Source organism: Setaria viridis, chromosome 7, assembly GCF_005286985.2.
Source record: "Setaria viridis chromosome 7, Setaria_viridis_v4.0, whole genome shotgun sequence".
Classification (NCBI taxonomy): Eukaryota; Viridiplantae; Streptophyta; class Magnoliopsida; order Poales; family Poaceae; genus Setaria; species Setaria viridis.
Genome location: NC_048269.2, coordinates 29,453,504 through 29,475,679, shown reverse-complemented (window position 1 = coordinate 29,475,679; position 22,176 = coordinate 29,453,504). Strand labels below are relative to the sequence as shown.

The 22,176-nt window shown below is 42.9% G+C and overlaps 2 protein-coding genes across 3 annotated transcripts; both read right to left on the bottom strand.

The window, feature by feature from the left end:
- Nucleotides 1-757: 757 nt before the first annotated feature.
- Nucleotides 758-3,337, bottom strand: LOC117862949 (uncharacterized). Its single transcript, XM_034746509.2, has 3 exons — nucleotides 2,131-3,337; nucleotides 1,306-1,977; nucleotides 758-1,152 (listed from the first exon to the last, which is right to left on the bottom strand). Exons 1-2 carry the CDS (start codon nucleotides 3,265-3,267, stop codon nucleotides 1,390-1,392), a joined length of 1,725 nt encoding a protein of 574 aa, XP_034602400.2. The 5' UTR covers nucleotides 3,268-3,337; the 3' UTR covers nucleotides 758-1,152; nucleotides 1,306-1,389.
- A 7,138-nt stretch (nucleotides 3,338-10,475) lies between these two features.
- Nucleotides 10,476-20,302, bottom strand: LOC117863468 (uncharacterized). Of its 2 annotated transcripts, none has more exons than XM_034747176.2 (20): nucleotides 20,037-20,302; nucleotides 18,643-18,806; nucleotides 18,459-18,562; nucleotides 18,265-18,351; nucleotides 18,096-18,171; nucleotides 17,858-17,932; nucleotides 17,687-17,740; nucleotides 17,214-17,273; nucleotides 16,878-16,994; nucleotides 16,167-16,261; nucleotides 15,841-16,043; nucleotides 15,632-15,729; nucleotides 15,274-15,377; nucleotides 15,041-15,206; nucleotides 14,826-14,948; nucleotides 14,140-14,222; nucleotides 12,379-12,520; nucleotides 12,010-12,039; nucleotides 11,830-11,900; nucleotides 10,476-11,733 (listed from the first exon to the last, which is right to left on the bottom strand). In XM_034747176.2, the coding sequence occupies exons 2-20, from the start codon at nucleotides 18,679-18,681 to the stop codon at nucleotides 11,073-11,075; spliced, it is 2,388 nt and encodes a 795-aa protein (XP_034603067.1). In that variant the 5' UTR covers nucleotides 18,682-18,806; nucleotides 20,037-20,302; the 3' UTR covers nucleotides 10,476-11,072. The 2 variants fall into 2 exon arrangements, with proteins under 2 accessions (XP_034603067.1, XP_034603066.1); XM_034747175.2 differs by having other exon boundaries at nucleotides 10,476-11,736; nucleotides 20,037-20,300.
- Between the last annotated feature and the right edge of the window lie 1,874 nt (nucleotides 20,303-22,176).

Here is a 22,176-nt window from a genome sequence, read left to right as displayed (position 1 = left end):
TGGCAACTTAGGTACAATAGTTATCTTTTTACCACTACATGTGGTTCAACGATCCTACGTCGAGAAGATCGGACCATCTCCGTATCATTGAAGGATGAGCACGTGTACACATAGCACCTGTTTACACTTTCATCCTCACTTTGTGTAAAAGGATTAACCCGAAGGTACTATGGCTGGTGGACAAAGGCTTATAAGTTGACGCCAACCTTAATCAACTAGTAATGTGGTACTAAACATACGCGCCTGCATTCATGAGCTATTATTGAGCCATCCAAATTTGAGCCGGCTGACAAGTCCTAAACCAAACAATTTGATAGTCCGAGAATCGAAGCGAAACCCGACGCTCTTCATTCATAAAAGACGGCCTGAATTGCTTGATTTTGTTTCCCCTGAATGCATCAGGGCCCATCATTTCCTTTGCTTCAACTCTACAACTCCATTTACATGTGCTACGTGTTCTCCGCACTAGGGATGAGCAAAACTGCAAAAGGGGTCACAAGAATCACGGTTTCCCTTTTCACTGAAAAAAACACGACGCATGAGGCGCAAAAGGTAGATTAACCCGTCAGCTAGCAATAGCAAATATGTACTTGAGGTACACGCCAAAATACAGAGGTAACTAACTTAACTAATACTGACAGAAGAACTATAATGTAGTACTCCCTCTGTTTTAAATTGTAGATTATTTTAGCTAATTATAATTCTTCTGTCAGTACATTATCTGGTAACAAATAATTATACGAGAACACAAGATAAATAAAAATGCCTAATCCAGGAAACCTTTTTTTTCTTTGAGGGAGCATAATAACATACAGTTTGCATCACGTGAATGGGAAAAATGTCCGAACTCCTAATAGCACCAATACATCACAAGGTGGCGTGTTTAAATTCATGAACAAATGAGTAGTCATCTGCTGCGTTCCTGGCAGGGCGAGATGTCGATCAGTTCAACCAAAAGTCACCCAACGGACTGTTCTTTTCATCACATACCAGAAATGAAAAATCCTCAGCTGTGTGCCTGCATAAAGGCATCCGGCCACGTGCAGTATGATAGGCCATCTAAGGGACAAAGGGGCATCTACTGAATTGGTGCACCTCGTTTGACCTTTGGACAGCACTTATGTGGTGATCTTGAACACGTTAAGTAGCGAGCTGACGTGTACGGGTTCCCAAGTTCATGCACAGAGAATGCTTAGTTTAGCAAGTGGTAGTGATGTTATGGTATCAACAGAGAGTTTAGCAAGAGGCAACAATATTATGATATCAACAGACTCTGAAGATAACAAGGTACTGATGTAAGCATACCTAAGAAGTGGAAAACGGCAGCCAAGGTAGCGTGTCTCGTAGAGTCGTAGGCACAAATGCTCATCCAACGGAGCCATCGAGCACTCAGTTTACATATCCCCTATCAATTTTGACCTTGATCATTTTTGCAAGCATTCTGCATTTTTCATTTAGCTCTGCACTGCAGTCAATGATCTTAAGCTTTTCCAATGAAGGTGGAAGGCCCTTCTCAGGAAGCCTTGCGATGCATGGACAATCCTGGACAAATAATTTCTTGAGGGAAGGAAGGCTATGTAGCACAGCAGGAAGATGTACGAGATTCTTGCAGTGAATAAACCGGAGCTTTCGCAGAGACGTGAGGAGCTGAAGTGCTTTCTCTTGCTCATCTGTAAGGCAGGCCCTTTTGATATTTGAATTTGAATTCTCAAGTAGAACTAGATGCTGTACAGAGGTAAGATGCTTGCAGAAAGACGTTGTAAGGGCAGAAAAGTCATCCATCTTAATTCTTTCTAGTCTAGGGAATAGATTAAATCCCACTGCCTGTTGTGACATAAAGTTCAAACACGGAGTTATGCTGTAACAGCCCAATATTGTCAAATCCGTGAGGCTCCCAAGGGATTGCAACCCTTCCAGTGAAGCGAGCGACTTGCAGAATAGAACATCCAACTTTTTCAATGCTCTGAGGAAACCTAGCTGTAAAGATGTCAAATTTGGACTATCAGATATCTCTAGTTCAGAGAAGAGGCCTTCCAGAGATGCCAGGGAGTCACAGCTATTAATTAACACCCTTTTCAATGCTGTGAGGGAACCCAGAGGCAGAGATGTCAAATTTGGACTATCGCATACCTCTAGCTGGGTGAGGGAAGGGAGGCGAGCCATCAAATAGGGCACAGTCTCATCCTGGAGAGCCTTGATGCGAAGTACCTCAAGTGATCGAGGAAGGAGAGTGTGAGTGCTTCCCTCCTGATCTTGACATTTGAGAACCCATGCAGCAGACAGCTTAGGATTCATCTGAATGTACAATCTTCGAAGACAGTTCAGGCATTGTAAGCCCTCCAATACAGCCAGTTGTCCACAATTGTAGATCTCCAGCACCTCCAGAGCTGTGCAGAAATGCAGACGTAGAGAGTGCAAATCCGGGCTACATCCCACTACCAAGTTCTTGAGAGATGTTTGATTCTCGAGAAAGTAAGGCTGCAGCCTAGTCGGGAGACACTCGATTTGCATCTCTTGGATGGACGGCGGAAGGGGAAACTTCTCATTCGTGGAAGAGAACAATTTCGGGCAATATGAAATCTTTAACTCCATAAGGGAGGTGAATCCTCTAAACCACTCCTTGCTGCCACATAACTCCATTTCTGGGCAGCTTTGAATATGTAAACTCCTGAGTGTTGAGATGACATTTAACGGGATGTGCAAGTGGAATTCATCTTGGGCTGAGCGTGCTGGTATGCGTTCTGGGGATGGAGAAAAACTGACATGTTGTTCCTCTTGGTTAGTATAATGGACTGATATAGATTGTATCTGGGGACAACAGTGTATATCCAATTTCTCAAGGGAGAGCATATGCGGCAGCATTTCAGTTAACCACCTCCCAGCTACACTACCGCATGACTCAATACGGAGACGTGTGAGACATGGAAGGGCAGGACAATCCATAGTTTTCCAGTCTTCAGAAACAACATTGACACATGATGAGACCAGATTGCCGCATCTGACAATTTCCAACTCCCTTAAATTGAGGAGCTTCCTGAAGCCTTCAGATGAAAGAGACACCAGATTTGGACTGTCTTCAATGTGCAGCGATGTAATCTCTGTTAGATTTTGGAAAGCCAAAATCTTGTCATCAAGCTTTGTCATCTCATTAGAGGATGTGATCAACAAACTTCGACTGTATGTCCTTCTTATTCTTGGATGTGTTGAAAGCCCATTAATTGATACTCGAGCATTTGTAGCTGGTGGCAGGGGAGGTAACACCGCCATCAGGCGAGGGCACCCATGTATGATCAAGACACGGACACCAGATAGCCATTCGGCCCATTCTTTTTGCTCAGCTTCATTAGATGAAACTACAATGGAAAAAAAACCACAAGGAGTGAAATACCAGCAGAGTGAATAACAACAGGTCTACAGTTAAGAAAAAGATTACCAAGTTCATTTGCAATTAGTAGGTTCAGTCTGACTCAGATATCTATAGATAATTACATACAATACAGCTATATCTAACTTCGCTTCTTGACTCCATGAGCCTAAAGAGCCTTTTACCTAAGTACACATAGTAAATTTTATGAACAGAAAGACAATTACATGCATTCAGCAGGGGCCGCTGTATTTACGGAAAAAAAATAAATACATGCATTCAAATTGATACACTAAGACTAAAGAAGAATAAAACAATCACATCACATGCCCAATTTAAATGACAAAACATGCTAGTATTATAATAAATGCACACTAACTCGTGCATAACAAGTGAGTAACTTTATTGGATTCAACTGTTGTAAATAAACCAATTAAGATCGAAAATTTATTTGCTTCGGTTTCAAAATATAATAAAACAACCAAACTTTTAATAAACTGATTGCTCACCTTTATCTGCACTAGTGCCAGCCAGGCTTGGCATCCAAGACTTCTGTTCAATGCCAAAAGAACGGAAGTTCTGAATTTGAAAAGGTGTGAAGTCACTAAGTTTAGGGCAGTTCTCCATGATCAGTACCTGCAGATGAAAATTCAATCCCCTCCTATAAGTGGCAACACACTTTTCTAAGCTTGGCAATTCAGTCAGAACCAACTCCTCTAAACAAGGAATTCGTACTTCCACAACATCACAGATATTAATCAATTTAAGCTTCTTAAGGGATGGAAGCTTTTCGATAGAAGGAAGTACTCTCCATTTCTTGCAATTCTCTAGATGAAGCAACTGCAAGGATGTAAATAAGAGGTCAGTGGCAAGCCAACTTGGAGAGATGGAGCCACTATAGCCAGTTATTTGGAGGTTCTTAAGGTTTTGATTTGGTTCAAGCCCCTCAAGAACCTCAGTTGCTGTCATTGCCGAAATTTCAGAGTTAGTGCTACCAACATCCCATGACAAGTGCAAATCTTTTAGGAGCCCTTTATCTATTAGTCTTGCTTCAGTAGCCTCTTGTTTGTTCCTGACATTTTCAAGTTGATAAATCCCAAGGTTTACAAGCTGGCTCATGGATTTAAGCTGCTTTATATCAAATCCACTAGTATTTCGAACCTTGTATTTCGGAAGCTCCTGAAGAGAGGTCATATTGCCAATATCAGCAATGGTATAGTGCACTTCCTCTGCAGCAACAAGATGCTGCAAGCTGACAAGGTTACTCATACCACTAGGCAGAGTCAGATGTCCCAAAAAGCCAACATCTAATACTTGAAGATGGAAAAAATTGGTCAAAGCTCGAGGAAGGGTGCCAACCCACTGTTCATAAAAGTGCACCTTCATATAACGAATATGTGTGCAACTGACTAAATTGTTGATGAAACTGCTAAAATCAGCATAAGTTGCAGAGATTTGCAATAAACGTAAACTTATCAGTTCTTTAAATATATTCTGAAAGTATTTGAAAAAGTGAGGGTCGTAATAGCCAATTAATACCAAGGATCTTAGCTTTCTCATTGATGCGACTTGCAACTGCTTCCCAAAATTCTCACAAGAAAATGCATTGCCATGTCGACGTTTTCCAAAGTATGCAGAGTCAGTTACTATTAACAAATGGCGCATAGTTGGCAAGAATTCTTCACATTTCGAGCCATCTATAGTGGCATGTTCACCTCTTGAAACCTTTCGTGCTAAATCATGCATAAGATCATGCATTAAAAAATTTGATGAATGCCAGTCCCTTTTGTTTTGCTGAAAGAAGCCTGAGTTCACTGGATACAAGTACCTTTCAACTTGTTGGAAGAAACCTGAGTTCACCAAATCAACTAAATACACCTTTCCTATATCCTCTAGGTTTTTAGTAGTATGGCTACCATGCACAAATCCTTGTGATATCCAAATTCTTACTAACTCTCCTCCATTGAAGCGATAATCCTTGGGGAACAGGCAACAATACCTAAAGCATTGTTGCAGGTGGTCAGGTAGGTAATCATAACTGAGCTTCAAAGCAGGTATAATACCTTCGGTGGCCTGTATACATTTCCATTCTTCATTGTTTAGAATGTTAGTCCACTCATCAACGTTAATATTTCTTCTTAATAACGCACCTACTGTTTTTGCTGCTAATGGGTTCCCCCTCAACTTTTGAGCTATTTGCTTCCCAATAGCATACAGACTTGGATGTACATATCTCTCATCATCAAATGCACATGATTGAAAAAATTGCCAGAAGTCACCCCCTTCCAAAGCACCTAACTTGACTGGTTCAATTGTTTGGGTCATTTTTGCAACAGACAACTTTCGAGTTGTCACTAGTATCATATTACCCATTGCCTGATTATGTTTTACTGGAGCTAATAGCTGATCCCAACAGTGACTGTTCATGTCATCCCAGACATCATCCAAGACAATTAAGAATCTCTTAGACTGCATATGTTTCTCTAGATCCTCCTGAAGCTTGTTCAAGTTGCCTGTTTCTGCTAGCCTTTGTTTAGAGACACAGTCTAACATCTCCCTTGTCAACCTAATTACATCAAAGTTATCAGAGACACAAACCCATATCTTGATCTCAAATTGTCTTCTAACTATCGGATCATTGTAAACAAACTGGGCCAGAGTTGTCTTCCCTACCCCTCCAATACCTACAATCGGTAGCACTGTTAAGCCATTGGATCCATTGCTTGTCATCAGCTTTAGGATGTATTCCTTCTCTGCATCCCTTCCATACACTTTATGTTCAACAAGAAAGGACGTTGTTAGGCGTGTGGCCTGTGGTGTACTCCGATACATACTCTGAGATCCAACTAAGTTTGATCCATCCATTTTCAAAGCGTCACTGACATCATGACCAACATCTCTTAGTTTACCAGCGATGTGCTTTATCCTACAAGAAAACTCACAATTGTTGCCAAGGTGTGTGCTGACGGCAATGTTGTGGTCATCTTCTCTTTTCCGTTTTCCTGTCAAGTTGCCCTTGAAGATGAAGTTGCCAAAATTGCTAATTAATGTGCTTCCAAGTTGCTGAATGAAACTTAATGACCATGTCGATGAAGTTCCGTCAATGCGTGTAGCAGCATCCGTATGACCCCCAGTATTTCCTGCAAAGTGAAATGGCAAGATCGCTGCATTATTTTTCAAGAAGAAATCCATTGGATATTAGATTATGAAATGCCTGTCGTTTGATCAATTGAAGAAACACTTCAGAATTCGCAAGTAATCTAATTAAAGATAAAATCCTTGTGAGAGTTAGAATAATTAACATACGATTTGTGATATTTTCCTGGAGGCGGTAGTAATCGAGCTCATCCATCACATCCTCAGCATCGTACAGAAGCTCCTTGAGATCACCTAGAGAATTCTCCAGCGGCTCACTCTTGATCTTCCTCCCCTTGGCAGCATCAAGCACCATCTGGACATACCTCATGGCTGACTTGAGCTTCTCCACATCATCAGCGAGCCCAACCGTGCAAGTCCATGCCTCCAACTTTTCAGTGAAGCAGTTCCCCAGGATGCTTTGCACCAGCCATCCTATCGCTGCATCCACCACCACCCCCATCGTCTCGTGTGCTAAATAGGCTCTTAAAAGAAGCTATCAATTATTGCACAGTACAGGAAGAAAGGAGTTGAATGGGGTAGGGACGGAAGAGAGAAGAGGATAGCAACATATACTCCGTCAGGAGTATTTCTTTTTCTTGTACTGTGCAATAATGGGGTAGGGACTGCTTTCAGGAGTATCCTTTTTCCTGGAACACACGGAAAGGTTTGTGCTGTGAGCAATCGATACTTTTCTCTAGAAACAACGAAGAAAGAATCAGGCGACAAGCACGACGAACAAACTAAGGGATAGGTAAAGTTAAAAGGTTAAGAATAGGACATATTCAGAAGTAAGAAAATGAGAAAATGGAGTATAGCAGTCGAGCTACATGTATTGCTTATAGAAAGACTTTGCTAGTTCTTAGCCCATTAGCTGTGCTATGTAACAGCAGAGCCATAAGAAACAGACAAGATAAGCGGAGATTGTGAAGCAGTGTAGATAATTACAAAGCAAACCTCTGGGAGGACGAGAGAGCTTTTCCAGGGCTCAAAAGCAAACAGTTACATTGGTATTGTCTAATAGGTGGTTTCATGCATTGTTAACAAATAATCTGTACAATAGATTCTTTTTTAGTTGTCTCATAGTTTGTGCATAGAAAAAAAGAATGGTGTTGTCTAATAGGCGATCTCATGCATTGACACGTAAACTTAAAGCAACTTAACAAAATAATTTGTACGTAATCTTAAAGCAACTTAACAAAATAATCTATACAATAGATTATCTTTTTAAGTTGTCTCATAGTTGTGCATAGGAAAAAAGAAATATTATGAGTTGCATGGCAGCCACATCTCATGGTGGAGTAGTCGTCTCACAGTCCTAAAATCTAACCTATAAGACGGTTGTTTCACGAAACAACGATATTTTTCTCTCTCCTCACTCTCTCTTCTCCACGTCAGCAAAAATCCTATGTGACATTGCACAAGACGACCTGTAATAAGGTGTAGCAATATACTCGCTCTGCTAAGGTGTAACAATGTACTCGCTCCAAGTGATGATTCAAGTCAACGGTCAACGCTTAATCGAATTGGAAGCACCGGCATTGAAAATCGACGACAGCATCGAGGCGAGCCGGCAAGGCCAGGAACGCGGTTTTCATTTTGCCTCGCTCGTCGTGACTTGGGTCCGGTGGCGTCGACTATGGAGTAGGGTGGTAAGCCGACGGGCATGGCCTCTGGCGGCGGCAGCGGTTGGCCGGTGGCGAACGGGATTCGCAGGTTAGGAGGTCGTGGCTGATATGGGAAGAGAGCAGCGGAGAGGCATGGACCAACCGAGTTGAAACCTGCCGATGGAGAGGACTCAATACTCTCAACTCCTAGATGTTTCGCAGACGCCGTTCGGCGCAACCGCCGACGCCGCTCTTCGGAGTCTTTCTGGACCCCACCAAATCTCTCTGGTGTGAGTCTCTGTTCGAGCCGCACGCCCCCGCCGCCACCCACCATCGTTGCGGCCGCGCCGTCGTCGACGGGGACGGCGGCGCTGAGATTTCAGCCACACTATCAACTTGGACGGTGACTATGAGGAGGATATTGTAATTGGGCCTTGTACATGGTGGCATAATGGGCTCACAGAATTAGCAGGCCTGGTGGATAGAAGAGTTACCTAGCAGCCCAGAGGTTTTTTTTTTTTTTTGATCGAACGCTAGCAGCCCAGATTGCTTAGCCTTGTACATGGTGCTTGCAGAAAGACATGTCGAGGGCAAAGAAGCCATCGACAAAGAGTCTCTTTCCAGTCAAGGGAATATAAATGAAAACCCTCAGCATGTCGTGACAAAAGAAGAACGATGGTATTCTGACTCTGTGACAGCCATATAGTATTACAAATGAATAAGGTTCCCGAGGATTTGCAATCCTTCCAAGGAAAGTGTCATGTCTTCCGCAGCATCCTAATTTTCACTCTTTCAGCATCCTAATTTTCAGTCCAGAAACAAAAAAGAACAAGGAAAAGAAAGGCGGCGTAAGATGCGTAATGACTCGAGACGTGGGGAGGAAACGAACGGGCACGGACATGTCCTCTGAACCTCTGATCTTTCGCGCATGGCATGGACACGCACGCGGCACGCTCCTGTTCGTGGACAAAGCCCGCCCTGCCTCCTCATCTCTCGGAGGAGATCCGGCACCTTCCTCTGTATAAATAAGGGGCGTCCCCCCTCCTGGCCACCCCCTCCCGTCTAATTTTATCACTCCTGCTGGTTGCGTCGTTTCTCCTCCTCTCCCTTCTCCCGTCCCCGGGGACGGCCGGGCGTCGCGTCCCTCCGCGTGGGCCGGGCTAGCTCCCTCTCGGCCATGGCGACGCCGGTATCCTTCTCTAACCCTTCCTGCTCGTGCTTTCATTTTCTTCTTCTTCTTCATGTCCGGCGAACTAGATCGATCGATCGGTTGCACTGCATTGCCATTATTCAAATTTCCTTTCTCTCCATATGCATCTCCATTTCTTTGTTGCAAACCCAGCCACTCCGATCAGATGGTTATCGATTGATGCGTCTCCATGGCGCGTGTGTGCGTGCATGATGCAACTGCAGGGCAGAGCAGGGCGGCCGCTGCCCAAGTTCGGGGAGTGGGACGTGAAGAACCCGGCGACGGCCGACGGCTTCACCGTCATATTCCAGAAAGCCCGCGACGGCAAGAAGACGACGGCCGGACCCGGGCACGCGCAGGCGGGCATACCGCCGGCCTTCAGGGACCAGTACGGCAGCGCCGGCGACGGCGGGTACAGGTCCGGCGACAGCCACCAGTACGACACGCCGCCCAAGCGCGCCAAGGTAAATTCCCTACGATATTGGAGTGCATGTCCTACACGCCGCACGCGGCCATGATCGGCTTGGATCGATTCTTGACCCGTGGTGCTTTGGATTGCAGAGTAAGTGGGCCTTCTGTACATGCGGCTGATGATCCAACGCTAGCTCGCCTGCTGTTGCCGCCGTTGATCTAAAGTGGGGAGACCCTGAATCGTGCCGCACCGGAAGTAAATCCATGATGGGGGCGCCGGGGCAGACGAGAAAGCATTTCGGCCATGGTGTTTCGCCTCGTTCTAAACCTTTTGCTCATTTCGACCTACTCGGAACAGCATTTCACTCATTGGGGAGGAACAAGAGAACAAAATGGCTTGTCATGTAACATTATTCAACATATATTAACCTCGGCTGCAAAAGTTTACGATGAAATTGTCCGAGCTATATGCTTGATGGCTCTGTTTTTGCAGAAATGTCAGATATCACCTTGCCAGAAAGCAAGGATACAAAACAGCATGTCTGGTCAACCTGGCAGCAGAGGAAATCTGAACTGCACCGTTCTAATCATTCACATCATCACAAACACTTTCTGATGCATCGCATGTTTCTCTCGACCATCCAGCTCCATATTAGGATTTCCACTTTCGTTCATTCAGGTCCACAATAAGATTCCAACGATTATAAACTCAGCAAATATATAAAAGCTGGCAACCATATGATATTCATCGTTACAGGAACTTAACAGATGAAGCGAATCTACCATCACTCGTTTATATAACAAATTAATTGAGTACAAAGTTCCTGGTTGAAATAGAAGCTATATATTTTTATATAGTTTACAGGAATTTTGAACAAATTCTGAATATGAAAACAATCAACTGACTGCATTCGAGTCAAAATTTCGTACAAATAGCACCAACTACAGTACTGGACATGCATCAGGACAAGATATCACCTATTCACCTATCAGTTATTTACCAGGGTGACGAACAGAACCCCACTATGTGGTTGAGAAAGAAAAAGGCTGACTACTTTCAGCATTTTGCACCTCGTATGTAGCGCACAGACTGCAGGCATTGACACAGGCACACAGCAAAAAACCTCCCAATAAATTATGTTACAGATCAAACCTAAGCAGCTCCATGAGGCAATTGAATCTTTGAGGCTCCATCAGGTGCATGTGGGGGGCCACCTTAAGCAAAATGTGTAGATCACAATCCACATATGATCCTCAAACTGTTTATACAATAATGGTCCGACCAGTTCCTAATGCTGCCTGCATGTCCATCAACTGATCCACCATCGTGTGAATTGAACTCTGATACCCTCAAATTTATTTCACTTCATTCCCTCTTATTTTCATCTTCCTCCTGATTCTGTCCACCCAGTGGATACTCTGAAACAGTGCTCTCACCAACTGGTTCAGGATGCTTGATTGAATCGGAATCAGATGAAACCGGTAGTACTGCTTCTGCTGTGGTCTCAGGCGCCGAAGATCCAGACGAATTATCACTCTCCTTTACCTCTCCTAATTTGGCCTCACAAGGCATGACATCATCCATGGAATGCAGCTGCTTCTCATTTTCAACCTCAAAATCCGGAGCTGTGGTATCCTTCTCAACAACACCACCAGGTTCAGCTTCTTCCTCCCTCCATTCGACACACTCAGGTTGACTCTCTTTAACATCAGGGGTTGGTGGTCTGATGTCGTCTTCCAACTTGTCGATGGTACCATTTGCCAAGACTGTGTGACCAAACTCTTCATTTATGTCCTTATTGGAGACTGCTAAAGGTGGTTCAGAACCTTTCGTATCTGGTAAAGATGATTCAGAACCTTTTGTGTCATCAATAACTTCACCAAGAATGACTTCATCAGTCTCATCATCCAGTTTTGGTGCGGATATCTCAGAATTTGGGGATGGGGAAGCTTCTGAGCTAACAGAACCATCATTCAATGCTTTGTCCTCGTCAAACGCAAACCAATTGGAATTTGTAAAGAGCGAGCTACTGCAAAGGAAATCTTCAGTCAATTCTTGTTGCAAACATCAAATGCGCTTACAAAGGAATAAAAGTAGTCAAAGCACATAGAAAAGAATGAACCTGTCTTGTTCGTCTCCAAGGCGAAGAGAGGAGATTACAACCTCTGCAGATTCATCATCAAAATATACATCCTGTGGTAGATAGTAATAAACAGAAACAGAAATGATCATGCATCAGGAAATACAATCTTGTCAGGTCTAGTTCAATATGATACAATGAATCTACACAGGCAAAATATACCTCATCATCCCGCTCAAGTGACGCTTGAGCCTGCATGTATCATATAAACAAAAAAGCTACTTAATAAATTTTAAAATTGTCAATGTTTACATCTACAGCCAAAACATGCTGCTTAGGTCCCTAATAAGAATACTATACTTCAGAGTCCACAAACTCATGTTTCGAATCTCAGAATAAATAATGATTCAATATTTTATTGTAAATCAGTATGCCTACACATATATTGACCAAAAACAACAGCACTATTCAAGTCTAATACAACTGCATATGCAACCTATAAACTAGCTGAAAGAATGTTGCTCAACTAGAGAAACTGACCTCTAAATATACATGAAAAATGTGCTGTGGAGAAAAGAGAGAGAAACTGACCTCATCAATATCCTCATTGCTGTAAATACCATATTTAAATGCCTGGCTTAAATTACTGGCAAGTGCTGCCACATCATAGTCCCTATCTCGGAAGTCTTCATCATCACTGTCCCTACCACGATCCTGCAGTGATGTTGGTCGACTATAACCAGAGAAGCAAGACAGAAATTCAGCACATGATCTTTCTTCCCAGTAAATGCAGGAAACACAGCAAAGTTAAAGCAACTGAAGTCTGCGGTAACTCCATATAGGGGGTGTTTGGGTTGAGGAATGAGGTGGTCCATCATCATCTCATTTCTCACTTTTTTGTTTCATTTGGGGAATGGAATGGGTTGATCCATCACCACCTCATCCCCCCACAAGAACATGGTTAGCTTAATAATGAGGAATGGGTTCATCCCACCAAAATTCATGGGATGACTCCATAGATGAGGTGGTTCCTCAAACCAAACACTCCAATAACTGTTAGCAGAAGTTTAACCACTTGGACCAGCCATTTTACATACTAGATGGCACCCCGCGCGTTGCCACCGGAGAAGAATAGCGACGGTATGTTGAACAGTGCTGACAAGCGCGCGGACAAACAGGGCATGCTGCAAGTTTCGTGTAAACTTGCAAGCATTCAACATGACAACATTATGTTGCTCAGCCATTGAGAGGACGTCGCCGATATCTTGACCTTGTCCCGTTGCGTGTGGCCGCGTGGCCTGCTTCCCGATAAACTGAGTTCTATGCATCTGTCAAATTGGTGGCCTTAATTTGTCCGATAACAGAGGGAATGAACAGCTCAACACATTATCGTATCATTTGGTCCATGATGCGCGTGCTGTGCAATTATATTATTCCCCTCACTCGGCGGTCTGCGTGGGCATGGCAGCCGTGTCGCGTGCTGCAATGGGCTCTCCTCCGGCGAGGTCGACCGTCGCGGCGAGCATGGAGCTGTGCCAGACGGCCGCCTGCTTGGTGGTTGCAGCTTGCAACTTGCAAGGTAGAGCGAACTGCATATGCAATTATGCAACGGGCCATCCGTCATCCGTTGGCGCGGACAGGTGCTGACGCGTGTCATTGGCTTGAAGGTTGGCCAGTGCATGCAGAGCTGCATGTGTATAAGTGGTTCACATAAGCTGCACGTGTACATACGCATGGTGTCCAAACTCCGACGGACTGATGGCAACACGGAGGACACGGTCGAACGGACGGATAGGTGGGTGGACACTGCTACACTGTAGCTGCCGACATGGTCTGGGAAACTATTGTTAGGATCGATTGGTGATCCTAACCTAGTGGAGGACCTAACCATAAATTCTAGGTGGGGCAGTCGGGCCATTGGGCCTTTTTCCTCATCTTATCTAGTGCTGCTACATTGGGCCGGCCCAGCCAAGAAGGTACCTATTTGTTTATGTTCTTTCTCCCCCTACAATGTCTGACTGAAACAGCTGCCTACAGCATGTTCATTGCCGTTGCTGCTGTGGGAAGAGGGAAGGGGACAAGGTCTTTGCACTGGCTGCCAGCTGGACCTATACACTAGCTGAAAGAATGTTTGTAGCAACAAAATTATAGTCATATGAAATATTTCTAAACACAAATCCAATGGTATTATTTTTGTAGGACAAAGTTTTCATTATATAAGATTAATTGTAGGTCAAAATTTTCAAAGTTTGAATCTTGAGTTACGTGCACGCCTTATATTATGGGACAGAGGGAGTAAATAAGAAGACTTGAACAAGATAAAACATAAAAAAAAGGCTAAACTGTACTTACCCACAAGCCCACTGGTAAACATTCTCTAATACATTACGCTTCGTTAGGATACTGGCATGCCACTCGATCCAACCAGAATTTTGCTGCAACCAAAGTAACTGCGTTAAAATAAAATTTGTAGATGGTTGTGCTATCAAAAGCAAATTACATGAGCATGAGCAGTTTCTTTCTTTGTAGGAGTGATCTTGTACAGCAAAGATGAACCAATAAATATTATACAGCGAACAACAAACACAATAATTGGCACATGGCATCTCTCTGAAATCCGAAGATCTAACGTGTCAAATCTTAAACATGCACGTTCTGCCAGCGGATGATTAGTCAAAATAGGTATTGCAGCTGGGCAACAATGGCTCTTAGCATTATCTTGTATCGTATTAATGATTAGTTACAATGGATATTGCAGTAGGCTACAATGACTCTTAGACGCATTATTTGTATTATCTGCAGGAGTTTCCCACATGAAGCTCAATGCAGGATACAGAGTCGAGAGTTTTCAAAAAAAGGATACAGAGTCGAGATGGGAAAATAAACAAAGAGTTTTAGGCAATATGTTATTTTCTGTTGAGCATTATACATAGGATCATCAGACAAATTGCAAGTGATTAGTGGTAGCAGATCCAGTAACATGTCAGGTATGTAAATAATTGCACTTTTTCATCTATAACAATCATCAAACTCCAAACCTGCAAATGTGATTGGACCATGGTGTTGGTATTGGCCAACTGAAGGAGTTTGTTAGCTATGCGTGTCATATGACCAACAATTCCTATCCTTGGTGGAGATTTTCCCTCTGCAGACAATGTATGCTGCAAGAAAAATGTAAGTGAACACACATAAATGACAATGAAGATATTGATAAACCATAGGTAAATATGGAAATAAAGGCAAATTTTTTAACCTTAGTTAAATCTGTTGACAGCGCAGAGTTCTTCTCTGCTTCCAGAATTCTTGTGACAAGTTTACACTCATCAAGGACATGGCCAATAAGTTGATCCTGCTTACTCTCCAGACAGGACCCAATGATGTTTTCCACATGGTGGTGCAAAAAGTTATTGAATGGGTACCTGAGGATGAAGTCCGTTTCAGCTATTTTACAAGTTTTTGATATGCAGATTCCAAAATCTAACTTACTCAAAAAATAGATCTATGGCCCGCTTGATTGCTCCTAGATGGATCAGTCGCGCTTCAGCAGCTTCACTACCAATTGATAGTAGAACAGAGATGAACTCGACAATCTGAAAAAGAAAATGAAATAGCCAACATTAACATCAACAGAAAATTAAAACAGTTACCTGATATTCCATAAAATTACACCCCAAAAAATAGATTGCACCATGCTCTGGGCAAACCAATCAATTCTTCATATTTTCCAGGAAAGAAAGGTGTAAGCCAACACTGAAATCAAACGTCTAGTTCTCCAGCAGTAGTTGTTTTGCAGTTTCATGACTATTTAAATCAGCAAATAATTACAGAACCAAGGACCGCTTACCTTCAAGCGATGTTTCCCAAGAGGAGGTTGTAAGCTTCCATAAGTTGTTGGCAGCACATTTTCAGCAGATGAAACATCCAGCAGCTTCAACAAATCACCTGAAAGAGCATAGATAAGAGCATAGAAGTTTAAAGGGCACATTAGATGACTGTAGCCACGATGACTCAATATCAAAAGACATGGTTTTAACAGATTAGACAGACACTAACCTAGGCTATCCAGCATCCCATTTACTGTTTCTGGACTTGCAGTAACTAGTGTTCCATGGCTCAGCTGACTACGGAAAGCCTGGTAGGAAGCCGATACAAGTCTCTTAGGATCTAACAAAGATATGCACACTGACAATGAGTGGACCAGCACCGATTTAGGCCTTGAATCTTCAAAGGCATGTTGAAATAATCTCCCCACGAAGCTGCAAATGTGAAGTAAAAAGAAAAAAGAATGCCCGGAACTATGTTGAATATCAAATTCAAGACAATGCTATCAGACCAGAAAAATCTTGATAATTATAAACAGTAGTAAGTTTTAAAAGCACCTTGGACTGGAAATCTTTGCAGCAAGTGCTGGAGGGGCATATCTAGTTACTGCACAAAGGATCTCAGCAGCATTTGCATGAACCTCAGGAGAATCCTGCAATACAAGTTAAATAAAAGAAGAATCATGTTGACTGCAAAAGCTAATTGATTCCCAAGAAAATGTGATCCATGAAGTACAATTACTCAATAAATATTTGAATGGGAACCAGAAACGGACCGCAGCATCTCAAATCTGAAGGAGGTGTTAACAAGGACTTCGACTGCTAATGAGGACTTTGATAGCTATATAGGTTCTGATTAGAAAGTTTAAACTAAGCTAATGTCCTGGATAACTATATTTTACGAGTCAACTGGTATTCTAATACTTAGACATCCACAAACTATGCTTTTGTACAAGACTCATTGTGCTTTCACAAGTCAATTATATCCAAAAGGCTAGCTTTTCAAAACATCCATTGAATCCAACCTGGCACTGGCAGGCAGCAGTGCACTTTTACCCAAAACTAAGACAAGAGTTAAAAATGAGATCTTATTCTGGTAAGAGCATGCAATTGCTTTCTAATAAGCTCATTCAGGGCCATTGAGAAATAACTTTAAAGCAACATTTATACAAATATCAGCAGGTGCAATTTTAGAGTGGTCTGAAACAATAAACAGGATAAATAGATAACTGACAAGATTTGATGCTAAAAGCAATCTTTAGTTCTTACTGATGTGCTGAACTTGTCAACTATCATCTCAAGGACTTTTATGTCATCTAACCATTGCATAGAATCCGCATAACTTGAATACATAGTTTCATCAGCACCTATTAAGCGAATCAAGACCTGTACAAACCAACAAAAAATCAAACTATATAACTGGGACATTAATTCATTGCATGGGAAAAGTACGTTTTCAAAAATAACCACTGTGTATAATGTTGACATGGGCCAAGCCATACATTTGTCAGTTCACAAACAATGATTTTTTTTCAGTGTCACACCTTTTTTCCAGTAATTGAAATAAAATATTACAAACATGGTATAGTTTTAGAGAAAACTGACCTCCATGATGGAAGTAATACCAATAAGATCAACAAGTTGGCTAACTATTTCAGGATGACCCTGTAGAAAGACAACAGTTAGGGAATAATTATTACGTACTCAAGCGATGATTTTAGATACAACACAATGGGTAATAAGGAGATATATAAAAGTCTTTACAGGTGGTTAAACCACCAACATCTGCTAAAATTGCATGAATGTAATAACCATCCAGCAGTACGATTTAGGTTCCAGAAAAAGGGGGTTAGTAGTGTTTTATTTTATTATTACCGGTACTGAGCTCACGATTCAGACATTAGCTGGACTCTTGTGGAGGTTAAAACAACTTGACTCATACAGCATAGTATGCATTATTAGACATAACAATGTACGAGCATGATGAGTCGATGAATAACAAGCATGGGAGATCAGTGATCAGACAGAATAGAAGAGCAAAAAAAGAAGGGCTAAAAACATATATTAGAACTACAAACCTGCACATAACTAACTAGTGGGAGTGTCTTCCTCATCATCAAGCAGATCACTACCTGCAAGAGCAATAAGAATATGATTATTTAGAATGTCAGTACAAGAATCATCAAATTACCATTTGATCATCCAATTTGAGACTTTTCTTCCAGAAGTAAATATATAAATAACAGTACCTTGGCAAAGTAACCAGCCGAAAGTGTCCCATGAGGGTGGTCAGATTTGAGGAAGGAGAAAAGTAAATTCATAAGCTGCACAGAGATCGCAACTTTATTAGTTGCAGAAGACAATTTGTGCACACAACTGGGAGAACAGTAATAACAGTATTGCATCAAGACAATAACAAGGTTAAACTGGGAGAACAGTAATAACAGTATTGCATCAAGACAATAACAAGGTTAAAAGTAAACATACATCTTCATCCTCCACTAATGTCTTCATGATAACATCCACTTCGCATGTGAATATTTCACAAGCTATAAACGGAAATCTGCACAGTAGTGTTCCATGATGTTGAATAAAATTCCACATTATGAGATTGCAGAAAATGGGTTTTATTCAGCCTTAATTAACCTTCTTATACCTAAATATCCTTTTCTTTTCTGCATCTTCAGGTGCCTCCTCTACAATGTAGCGAAGGAGTTGCTCCACTTGAACCTTGTCCCGCAAACTGCGATAACAAGATACACATATAGTTCATTACCAAAGTTAAACTTACCACTAATCTAGGAAAAGGACAACCAAAATATAATAGTGCTATAGAAAAAGAAACAGTACAAATTGATTAGGCGGGTATTTAGTGCTTTGCACTCCTGGATTATTTCATCCTCATCAAGAAGATCCTCCAACTTAAAATTTTCCTTGTCCAAAATAGTATCCACCTGAAAGAGATAAAGCCACTTACTATTATAAATAATTGTACCTTAGAAAAGAATACATACATCAGAGTACAAGCACTCACAGGTGATGCAGCGGAGAGTCCAGGCACGTGCCAAAACATCTTGTACAGTGGCAATTCTGTCAGTATCCGCACTATCACAACCTCACACCCAAGCAGATTTAGAGCTCTGATTTCCACACCATGTGCTGACACCAGACTTCTGACACCAGACTTCAGACCATATCCTGGAGATAGCTGATTGTGAGATGACATAGGGCAAAGTTTCATCAATGAATAAATGGGGCATTAGTATGGATAACGTATATCCTTTACACACTGAAAACTATCCACTGGACACTATCTTCCCCTGTAGAAATTGTTGCCCAGTATTTTAGCACAAAGAATTGAAGAAAACTACAATCGACCACCTGGCAAGTTACCCACGAAACGTCAATTCCCCATTCGCATTTTCATCCATAACATGAGAATGCACTTCTACTGCAACTTAAAACATTATAAGTTTAAGAACAGTGTTTAAACTTTAAACTTTGACTCGGAAGCTTTCTTGTTTCATGGTTGCAAAACTGAAAACCCAGACCATTAAGTACCCACCCACCAAAACAACTCACACCCACTTCATCAATAGGCATAACATAATAATTAAAAAATCCCAAATTTTTCCAAAACTCTGTTAGAATTTTAAAAACATTTCAGGTAGCACCCTGAAAGCCCAACAACCACAACCCCCAAACCGAAGAAAGTCACAGAAATGTGAATACGGTATGTTTAACACCATCGGTCATCCAACTAAACATTTCTAGCCTCAACAAACAACAATTCACCTAAGAAGCAACGCAACCAAAAGAACAGAAAACAATTCTGATTGCATCCTTACCCAAAAAGTTCGTTCCAACCTAGAACAGAAACAACAAGTACACATTAAAAAAACATCCTGGATCTCATGCATTGAAATCGTCAAACAAGTGTATAACAGCCAGTCAGCCACCAATTAGTAAACCACCCACAATGAGCTTCCAGATTTTCGTTCAGCTACACTCTGGAGCAACAAACTACAAATTCAGGAGCCGATCACATCAGAGTCGGAAAACAAACATAAAAGGGCACATCAATCCTTACCCCACCTCTCCAGCACCCCCGCCTCAAAAGTCCAAACGGTCTAAACAAGCCAAAGCAATCCTACGAGCTTCCAGCTCCGCAAGCACCAAAGCGAGACAGCTAAAGCGACGACTGACACAGCAACACACGGCCGCCCCCACCCACCCGCACACAAAAAAGCAAGCGCACAAACACAACCGGACATCACTCCCCTACAAGCTCCCAGCTGCGCAGGCCAGCTCCGCCGCAAACCTCTATCTCTTCCCCCCGACATGTCAAATCACAGGACGACGCCATCGAACTGAATGAGCTGAGAGACCCAGCAGCTGGGAGCTCGAGGAAGGAGTGGAGTTCCTCACCGGTGGTCAACGGAGAGGCGGCGGAGGTTCCAACCCCAGGCACAGCAACTCGTCGTCGTCGTGTCGGCGGCGGCGGCGGCGGCGGCGGCGCGGAGCGGAGCGGGGCAGCGAGTGAGCAGAGCGCGGTCGCGCGATCCGAAGCTTTAGAGGCGCTCGCCGCGCCGAGCTGGATCCGGGTGGCCGCCGCGAAACCCTAGAATTCACCAATCGCGAGATGAGGAGTGGGCGGAGGGGGAGGGAGGGCGCGGAGGCGGAGGTGGAGGTGGAGGCAGGGAAGCAAGCGGGCGGGCGGGCGGGGCGAGGGTTCGATCGCGAGGCGGAGATGAGAGGAGAGGCAGGGAGAGACTTTGGGGAGAATAATCTATGGAAGGCTTCGTCTCGATGCGGCATGGGGAGCTGGACTGGGTGGGAGTCTCCGTCCAGGTGCGGGTATATACGGCTGCCTCTCTTGCCGCTGGGGCCACGGCGCGTAGGCCCAGACGACAGCGAGAGCAGTTTGAATTCATCGGTGGCGCTCGACGTTTGCTCGGAGGGTCCCGCTCTCAGACTGCCGAGTGGACCTAAACTTTATGGGACCCGGGTCGCAGTCTAACTTGGAAAGGTATATTCCGGTAAGTAGTAGCTTTCCGGATTCATGACGTGGCATGGGGTCGGGGCCGATAGTTCCCCTGCCGGCGAGCGTCAGGCACTACTGTCGACGCATAGTTTTCCCACTGATTGTGGGTCCATTCTCCTGTGGGGCATACGTGTCAGTGGAAACTTGCAGAGCCGCACTGACATCCGAGATTCGATCCAGCAGGATTCGGTCCGGCTACAGTTACCCGCTTGGCGTACGTTCAGCGACTGCCCGGGTTGGTCTGAAGCGGTTCTCCAGACACTGCCTAGCTGGGCCATGAATTCGTGTACTAGCCCAGATAGGGCCATGTTTAGTTACTCCCAACTCCCAACTTTGACACTATGCAAAAAGAAGATTCCCCATCACATCAAACTTGCGGTACATGCATAGAGTACTAAATGTAGATGAAATTAAAAACTAATTGCACAGTTTTGTTGTACTTTGCGAGACGAATCTTTTGAGCCTAATTAGTCAATATTTGGACAATAATTCACAAATACAAACGAAACGCTACAGTGTGCTACAGTGCTGTAACAGTAATTTGGCACCCCCAAATTCGCCGAACTAAACACGGCCTAGGTGTTCGGGTGTTTTGTGTATGCGGACTGTTACCAGGGGCCACTGTTCAGTGTCACAGTAGGACAGGTGGATGCTGACGTTTGACAGATGCCAGTTCTGCTACGCGGACAAGCTTTTGGGTGTAGGATCAGCTGATATTTGGATCTTTAGGTTGTTGAACACTGTCACATCGGATATTTAACACTAATTAGAAGTATTAAACATAAATTAATTATAAAACTAATTGCACAACCTCTAGACTAAATCGCAAGACGAATCTATTAAGCCTAATTAGTTCATGATTTGACAATATGGTGCTACAGTAACCATTCGCTAATGATGGACTAATTAGGCTTAATAGATTCGTCTCGCGATTTAGCCTAGGGGTTCTACTATTAGTTTTGTAATTAGCTCATGTTTAGTCCTACTAATTAGCTTCCGAACATCCGATGTGACAGGGCTAAAGTTTAGCTCCTGGTATCCAAACGAGACATTAGTCCAAATTAAAATTCATGTCACATCGAATATTCGAATGCTGATCAAACATGAGCTAATTATAAAACTAATTACATAGATGGAGGCTAATTCCCGAGACGAATATATTAAGCCTAATTAATCCATCATTAGCACATGTTTACTGTAGCACCACATTATCAAATCATGGACTAATTAGGCTTAATAGATTTGTCTCGCAAATTAGCCTCCATTTGTGCAATTGGTTCTATAATTAGTCTATATTTAATACTCCTAATTAGTATGTAAACATTCGATGTGATAGGAATTTTAGGAGCTCCTAAGGAAACAAACGGAACCTCAGAAGGTTCATCCATGAAACCCACAAATGACAAATTGGATTGCAACGAGATATTATGTTCCATAGGGTGAGATCTAGGATACATACAAAGACATACGTTCAACGAGCATCATTAAGTTGCAGTTAGGGAAAACAAAAAAAATTGATCTAGC